Source organism: Ciona robusta, chromosome 5 (assembly GCF_009617815.1).
Source record: "Ciona robusta chromosome 5, ASM961781v2".
NCBI lineage: Eukaryota > Metazoa > Chordata > Ascidiacea > Phlebobranchia > Cionidae > Ciona > Ciona robusta.
This window is the reverse complement of record NC_143239.1, coordinates 4,908,641-4,917,375: the sequence shown is the minus strand read 5'-3', so window position 1 is coordinate 4,917,375 and position 8,735 is coordinate 4,908,641. Positions and strand designations below refer to the sequence as shown.

Genomic DNA, 8,735 nt, shown 5'->3' with positions numbered 1-8,735 from the left:
ATTTAGCTCTGTCTAACGTTATTTTGTCTAAATCTGTCATATTTAGAAAAAAATAATACATTTATAGTTCATTTCTAACAGAATTTCTAGAGTACTCAAATATCTATCCAATAGTATTGTTTTCGTGTCGTATTCGGCATACCGAAAACACTCACCGACTCTGTCGTCATCGGGTAGCGTAGCAGGTATTCTGACGTCATAGATGGATGACACGGTCATGTGACAAGAGGGTTCTGGGTTATTTGGCCGACGAAAGACGGGAGTTCGGTGGTAGGCGGGTAAGGGGAGATGACTGTGGCGACTGGCGCCGTGCGATTCTGGTGGCTTTTATTGTAGTTTACGAAGTCGAAACGCACATAAATACGGGGGGTGCGGTAAGCCAACGGCGGGAACACATATGGAAAGAGTAAATCGCTACAAAAAGTCACACGCGAAGGTTAAAGGGTACGGCGGAGGCGGTAAGTCTATACAAGCGTCAAGGACCAGGGAGATATAAACACGACTTTCTATTACAAAACTTGTGACCGCTGCCGCCGTTACGCACACCGTGGGAACTTAGGTCGTCGAACTTGGCCAAAAAGACTGAAGGAGAGGGTCTAACTTGGCTTCGGCATGGCTCCGGTAAAATAAGCGGAGACTGCGGAGTTTGGCTGCTGGGGTTGAAAGCGGACATGACCTGGGCGACCGAGGGTAGCTTTGTTCATTACCTGTTATAAAATATTGTTTTTTTAAAGAGTAAAATTAAATGTATTCTATATGGGTGAGGTCATACGTAGAGGTTTGTCAGGGACCTGAGATGTGGTAGCCCGAGGTTGGCTCATTACTCCTACATAAGGGGTAAAAATAAAATCATAAAAATTCAAATACCTAAAAAGTAATATACACGAAAACTCGTAAACGGACACGAGGTGTATGAAACATAACACCCGTGTTATAACAACTGTGAATGCCCCGCCACGCGAGGATTTAAAAGTTACATTCATTCACGACCCAACAGAGGCCTAACCAAGTGTTAAATGGTGTTACTTCCGTAGAGCTAAGCTTAAACGCAATTTAGATAATTTTTCGGCGTTGTATTTCAAACTATTTCCAACCTGTTGACTGAGCCGTGTAGACGGGTTAGCAGCCGACAATTTCGGTGGTGAAGTGTCGCAAGATGGCGATAGACTGCGCACGGTAATAACGTCAGCGGAGCGAGTTAGATACTTCGGGTCGATGGAGTTGTCAGCTCTGTGATGGTATATTTTGTTAGATAATCCATGTTATCACCCGAGGATAAGGCAAGTTACTTTCATTCATTCATGAAAGAAACAAAAGAATACCAGACAAAAACACAATAATTGGAAAACATTTATCTCATCTGACCATTTAACAACACGTATGCAATTCCTACCACATATAAATCCAATTGTATATTAAAACAATTTAGACAACACAATGAACATGATACAGGTAAAAAAAAATTAAATATCCTACCCAGATTTTGGCGAAAGGTTCTCCTTGTTTTTGCTTGGGTTGTATACCACCTGTGCACCCCCTGCTACATTAGGGCGGGGTATACGACTACCTTCACTTGGTTGGGGCTTCATGGGGTTAATATGGGGGCTTGACCCAATGGCCGAGATAGGGGTTGAATGGTTGGCTGATAGGTGGGGTTGTGGAGCAACACTGATAGGGGTGCTGTAGTTGGGCTGAGAAAACACATTTTATTTTACAATAAAACTACATGAATATTACATATATTGTACATAAGAATATTGGTCTCTTCTATAATGTAAAAAAAAAAAAAAAAAAAAAAATTATGTGATTCATAAAAACAATTTCATACTTGTATTTAAATTAAAGTTTAAAATGATCTTAAACCAACATTTAGTAGGTGGAGTAAAGACGGGACACCTTTTTGTTCGATTTTCTCGCCCCATTTGGTAGTAATCAAAAAACATTCAAAGAATTATAAAACAATATCCTCACAACTCCCATAGATGTTGTTAATTGTTTAAAACGAGATCAGGATAGTTGGATAGTATGTGCTAAAGAGGTCCTATCTTACCCTATACCCAACAGTACTATAAATATAACATAAAATAAGTAGAAACTCACAGCAGAATGGTTAAATGGAGGTTTGAATGAATTAACTGATGAATGATGTTCGTGAGGTAGGAGATGTTGGGAGGGGATCGGATGGGGAGCTGGGTGGGAGGGGAGAGGTTGAGGAGGGGGGTTCCTCCTGGACACAAGATGCTGCTCGTTGATTTGCTTGTTCAACCAGTTGATTACTGAAAAAAGTTTTTTCACTATTTTCTTGTTTTTTTTTTGTGCACTATTGTAGTTAGTTTAAGCATGGAATCTTGGGTTAATGGACCAACCTTGGCAAAATTAATAGAGTTCTAGCTTTAAGATTTATTTAATGGAATTAAGTAAAAAGAAAACTATATTTTATGTCTGGTAACCATAGTTTAAATACACAACCGCGGTTTATGTAATAAATTAGGTATAGTTAGTAGTTACCATTTTCATTAGTTTTGAGCAAGTTCTTGCTCTCTTCTAGTTTACTTAACGCAGTTTCTAATTGATCCTTTAGTTTCGTTGTTTCATCTTCACTTTTCTGTTTGGTAAATAAATAAATAATATATTGAAAAACATAGATTGCAAAAAACAATATTTCAGGCTTTTCTCGCACCTTTGAAGCAATTAAATACGAGACAAACTACAAATTTTTTACATGATTTAAAAAAAAAAATCAGAAATTATTTAAAACTTAACCAGAACTGTTGTATACTCAATACATACTTTTTAAAACTTTAAAAATAAGTATTATATACATTTAGGAAATTAAAATACTTCATCATTAACCAAAGATATACCTTTAGCTTGTTTGTTGTTTCTTCTAATTCCTTTCTAGTTTTTTCAGCCATTTGTTCTTTTTCTCCGATAAGTTTCTCTTGTCTCGTTGTCACTTCGTTCTTTATCTTCACCTTCCCCATATAACCTCGTAATTCATCTTGGAGTTTCTTGATTATCTCATTTCCCTGGGAAGGAAAAGTGTTGCTGGTAAAAATGTTGCTACTGTAGATTTTGCCTTTGGGTATAAAATGCATTTCTAAAAATCCTTTCAGATAAACTGATAAATAATGTTATATTCAGGCAGGTTGGTCACAATACCTTTATCAACTCATCTGACATAGTTTTTATCGTAGCTTCCATCTTTCGAATCTGAATTTGTTGTTCAGATCTTCTGTCATCTAATTGTTCCTGAATCAGAAAAGTAAAGATAAAAAAATCAAATTATCAAAAAAATAGGTGCAGCTACAATTCTGTATTTTTTTTTCAAATATACAGGATAAAAACTAAAATCCTAAAAAGAATTTTCCCCTTTATATGAGTAACATAAAAACAATATACACACAATAAAGAGATATAGAAACCTACCTTTTGTTGTTGTGAAGCATCTAATGATGAAGTAATGCGAGCCACAAGTTGTTCTTTATCCAATAATTCTTGTTCAAGAACTGCCACTCTTGTCTTCATTTGTTGGATTGTTTTTTCCTGAAGATACAATATACTGATTACCGAGTCTGAATAACTTCTTTCTATACTTTTAAATTCATGTGTATTTAAGCCTAATACCTTTTTAAAAAGTCTTACATGGGCATGTTTAAATGGAGCACTGCGTCAAAAACTGTCAATACTGCAATGCCCTATCTCCATTTGGCCCTTACGTTTTAAGGAAATGTCCTATAAATATATTAGTGATGTACCGAAGTTTCGGTTTGCCGAATTTATTCGGCCGAATCAGCGATTTTGACAAAGATTCGGTTTTGGCCGAATCGTGCGTAAAGATTCGGCAAAAACCGAACTTTTTCACAGACAATATAGATACGATTAGCAAGAACTTGCGCAATTTGTGAGATAAGAATTAAAGACTATTTGCAACAAATAAGTTTAATTCAATTAATCGTCATGCTTTATAGCAATGCTAATCATTTCGGATACGGTTCTATGGGCTATGGCACACGCGCACTTTGATAAACTTCGTCACATTCGCGACCGAATCTGCTCCCGATCGTCGATAAAGAAACACTCGCTTTTTCTCTCTAAATAGTGCACGCGTCTGCTCCCGGTCGTCGATAAAGAAACACTCGCTTTTTCTCTCTAAATAGTGCACGCGTCTGCTCCCGGTCGTCGATAAAGAAACACTCGCTTTTTCTCTCTAAATAGTGCACGCGTCTGCGCACGATCCCCTGCACATTTTTAGCACAAAGCAGAATACAAAATGTAAAAGTAAAGTTTTCGAATAATTTTTTTACTCTCGGTATAGTTTTAAGCCAGTGACCGTGAGTAGTATAAATGCAGGTGAATCGCGATTATGTGAATTTTAATTGATGCAAATATAAGTGCGAGGAGCGAAGCTATCAGGAAATTAGAACCAACACAAATTGTAATGTAATATTGCTAAGTATGGTCCCGGCCGAGCTTGGACAGAAGCCGAAAACGTCGTTCTTAGGCACCGCGCGAAAATCAGAGTTTCGTGAATCCCAGTTGCAAGATATTAATTTTACACCTAAAATATTAAATTAAAAATTTATATACACATGTTACGTTATGTAACATTCAAAATCCAAAAAACATTTCATACAAATCCGACAATTTATATACCACAGGGAACAGGCTGCTTGCAAATAGACTGAGATTAGCATTTCGTCGGTTTCTACAAGAACAAATTCACAACGATTGCTTCGCTTACTAAGTGTTGTATGCTATCGCATGCGTCTTCCTTTATTTCCCAAGCCGACGCAGAGCGTAAAATGGGACGCTCATACACAATGTTTTTTTCGTCACAAAAGTAAATAATTTTTTTGTTTGCGTAACACAGGTCTTGTCAATGGTTACGCCGTTACAGTAAAGAATTTTTAAGTTCTCGAATTAACTGCTCGTCCGTGTTGCAATAAAATTAAATTTATCTAATCCACGCTCGTCCGTCACCGTTGTGCTTTTGTGCTTTTCTCCCAACGATTTACCTTCCCTGTAGTTTTGGTTCGTAAATACGCGCGTTATTAGGAGACTAATGTTTCCCACAACGCTTTATTGCCACATTAAAGACTTATATTGAAATTGTTGATACTTGTGTGTGACACGGTGCCATGATAAAGTATTTTCCTATATGTCGTTTTTACCGACCGCCCGTCGCCGTAGGTTCGGATGACGTCATAAACGATTCGGTTGATTCGGCCGAATCGATTCGGCACAAATGGCCGAATATTCGGTTTCGGCCGAATCGTTTTTTTAACGATTCGGTACATCACTAAAATATATAAACAGTAATTCACCACAAAATATAGGCTATTTATATAATAAGTTCATTTGTTTTATGACAAATTTTTTACCTGAGAATGTCGTTCTGCTTCTAACGAACTGTTCTCCCTCCTCGACTGCTGAAGATCACTCCTGCACCTCCTATGCTCCTCGTCGAGCGATGCAAGCTTTGCCTTCTGTTCACGTATGGTTGCTTCTGCTCTGTATCGACGGTCTGTTAACTCCTGTGAAGTGCATCAATATTAATTTAAAAGGAATTCTCAAAACTGTTAAATCCTGTCAGTTAAAATATTATTAATCGGGAGTTAAAGCGAATATCTTATAAAAAATCCAATTTACTATTTTGTTTAATTTATTTTAACTGAATACTACATCAACATTATGTATACACAGCTTTTGGCTTGTCCAAACATTCTATGAGACAGCAGACTTTCAATTTAAATCCTTTTTAGTTGTAATTCTTTGAATATCCCGTATGTGCTTGTTTACTCTTTTAATGTAAACCTAAGAAAGGTTTACCTTGTTCACATTCTCAAGTTCTGATAAACGAACTTCTTTTTGTCGAAGATTCTTTTGATAAGTTGAGTCAAGATCTTTTCTTTCACGGTCGTATCGTTTCTGTAAGTCTTCTTGCAACTGAAGGTGGAATAATGGATCAGAATAGAAGCAAATAAGATTCATGTTTAAAATTGTACACAGATTTTAGAGCCATTAAAATTCGATCAAATTTTTGAAGTTATTGAACAAATATGAAATTGTACCTTGACAGAAAAATATAAACAATCAAATGTTTTTTATTTCATATAAAATATGACACTTTGTTATGCATACCAACACAGTATTTTATTATTCTATGTATCATCAGTGATCACCACTGCACACAAATTAAAGATGCTAAACGGGGTTGTTTTAGAAAAAAAAAAAGGTTTTATAAAAACCACTCTACTTCCTTTTCAGTTTGTTCGAAAGTACAAAACCACCACTTCAATGTGCACCAATGGTCAGGCTACATCACTATATGATATATTGCTATCTTTACCTTGAGTGCCTTCTCCCTTTCCATGTTAAGTTCCTGAGCATGTTTAGTGGTCAACCTCTCAGATTTCCCCCCCGCCTCTGAACGAAGTTGATCAAGTTCCTGACTCTTACACGACAACTGTTGCCTCGTCTTTTCCAACTTCTGTCCCAACTCATGTTCAGTTTCACTCAGTTTGTTCTCCAACCAAGCTTTGTGGTCCTGGTTTTTAACAGAAAACTAGTTATGAGAACTGAGCAATAAATTTTTAATTTTTACATTTAAGTTTTGTTTTGAAACTGTTTAGGGTCTTTTTCTCCTACATATCTTGATGAAACTTATGAGCAGTAACATTTAAAGTTCCTCTTGATGAATTAATTGTTTCGAAACAAAGTTGTATGACAGACTTTTTAAATTAAAAACTAATATTAACAACGAGAAGCATTTTAAAACTATATTTTATGTGGTAAGATCTACAGCATGACATGGTATGGTACCTGAGATCAGAGTCATAGATGCCAACACAATGGCCTGCTTACCAGTGTTGTTTTGAGACATGATGCAAGATATTTCTTCACATCGCTATCGTTACCATGAAGAAAATTGAGTGACAGGTGGGTGAGGTGTTTGAATGGATTTGTTTCAATTACTTTCAGAATCCCACAACCACTGTTAGATGTGCTGAAGCTGCTGCTCTCTTCTAGGACAAACTAGAAAAAAAAGGTTAAAAACCGTTTTTTTTTTTTATATTAACTTATATTATGAAGCAGAGATTGGGGGGAAATGAAAATAAGCTAAAGGCTTACATATTAGACTAGTGGGAAAGTGCCATTGAAAAGGTATATATGTATTTTGTTAAAATATGTGTATGTGACATGACCAAATTATAAAGCAGTGGGCATCCAGACAGAAAATAAGAGGGGACAAATGTAAAACGGTAGGATGGTTGCCCCTTATCTTCCTCCCACTGAGTGGATCAGTGTAGGAAAGGCAATGTGGAACAGTCATTATACCAACAAAGTAGGCTGGTATGACGTATGGTGAACGTATTCAAGATTCCGATTCCTACCTGAAGCAAAAACTTTGGACTTTCTCTTGACTCCTCACTGTGGCTTTGTTGCAGAAGTGCGATGAATCTTTGAGGGAAGGCACTGAAGTCAACTAATAATCCTTGTTGGGTTTTAAGGCTGAAATAATGGTGAAGTTATTAGTAAACATGTTGAACTTCTTAATAATCTAACCTTTGCTTTCAAGAAGGCTGGAATGGAAAATGCCACCAGGACCAGGCAGCACATTTTGCCCATTTAAAAAAAAAATATTTTTTTATTTTTCAACATAATAAACGCCAGAATTTTGTAAAAATATAAAAACCGAGTGTATCACTGAGATTTAACGAACCTTTTTTAGGCTAAAAATTTTACCGGTCACTGGCTAAAGGATTAACCCAACTACCTTTGAAAGTCTTCTTCTCCAAGGCACAAGTTAAACAGGAAAAAAGGATCTTTGTCGTCAGTTAATCGCACAAGGAGATCTTTTCTATGCAGAGGAGAAGTGGTGGTTTGTAACTCCACTGTTACCTTGATTACCACGAATCTAAAGAGAAACAAATGAGTTTTTGTTTTATATGAGTGGACAAATGAGTTTTTGTTTAACAAATGAGTTTCTGTTTTATATGAGTGTGTGTCTAAGTCTAACTAACCATGCCTCCAAAGCAAAATTTTGGCTCTTTTGCAAAGGAAAGTACATTGTTGCAGAATGATGTTATAGAATTGGTAAATTCAATAGGTATTTTTAAATATATACAAAGCAAGTAGTTAAGACGTATGTTTTTTGCTTATATTAGAATGCACGAGTACACAACGATTTAACACAAACTGACTTTTTTTTTTACATACCTATCTTCTGCATCTTGGCATTTGTACTGAACCTTTAGTGATTCTGAATACAGAGTTTCGGTCATTTTCTAAACAACTCTATGACAACTCTAATTATTTAATATAAATAGTGCTTTTGCAATATTTAAACAAACAAATAACGTTAATTTTTCATAACTATATTAACACTTCAGATTTGCCGCGAGACTTTTCGTAATGGTTGACTGATTTACAGCAACGGAAATAACACGGCTGAGTAGCCAGGTACTTTAGGAAAAATGTCAACTTTCTTACAACTCTGCAAAAATTATAAATTTGGATACTAATCTGAAAACATGTATTAATTTATAGGAAAGAACACGTTTTATGTTTACTATATAGGTTCAATTTTGATTAAATCTCTAGCACTATTGAACTTGCAATTACACAAGAGTACAGAATAAAAAAGCGCGTACTAATCTATGAGAGTGTAATTAGCACTAAAATTGTTAATATAAGAGTTATTGTAGCGGAAATACTCAAAAACAATATTT

At 35.9% G+C, this 8,735-nt stretch overlaps 1 protein-coding gene across 1 annotated transcript; it reads right to left on the bottom strand.

The window, feature by feature from the left end:
• Positions 1 to 310: 310 nt before the first annotated feature.
• On the bottom strand, positions 311 to 8,435 carry LOC149735866 (spindle assembly abnormal protein 6 homolog). Its single transcript, XM_089879223.1, has 15 exons — positions 8,224 to 8,435; positions 7,781 to 7,921; positions 7,398 to 7,515; positions 6,868 to 7,038; positions 6,353 to 6,550; positions 5,833 to 5,949; positions 5,385 to 5,537; positions 3,430 to 3,546; positions 3,163 to 3,252; positions 2,865 to 3,029; positions 2,509 to 2,605; positions 2,101 to 2,276; positions 1,477 to 1,691; positions 1,095 to 1,230; positions 311 to 707 (listed from the first exon to the last, which is right to left on the bottom strand). Exons 1-15 carry the CDS (start codon positions 8,286 to 8,288, stop codon positions 597 to 599), a joined length of 2,070 nt encoding a protein of 689 aa, XP_089735349.1. The 5' UTR covers positions 8,289 to 8,435; the 3' UTR covers positions 311 to 596.
• Positions 8,436 to 8,735: the final 300 nt, after the last annotated feature.

What these genes read in the sequence shown, in the direction of transcription:
- LOC149735866 (XM_089879223.1), bottom strand. Translation starts at nt 8,288, where the DNA reads ATGACCGAAACTCTGTATTCAGAATCACTAAAGGTTCAGTACAAATGC. An exon ending in AACTTGAGAATGTGAACAAG is followed by an intron (nt 5,538 to 5,832) that starts GTAAACCTTTCT and finishes TGCACTTCACAG; the next exon opens with GAGTTAACAGACCGTCGATA. An exon ending in AAACAACAAACAAGCTAAAG is followed by an intron (nt 2,606 to 2,864) that starts GTATATCTTTGG and finishes TTTACCAAACAG; the next exon opens with AAAAGTGAAGATGAAACAAC.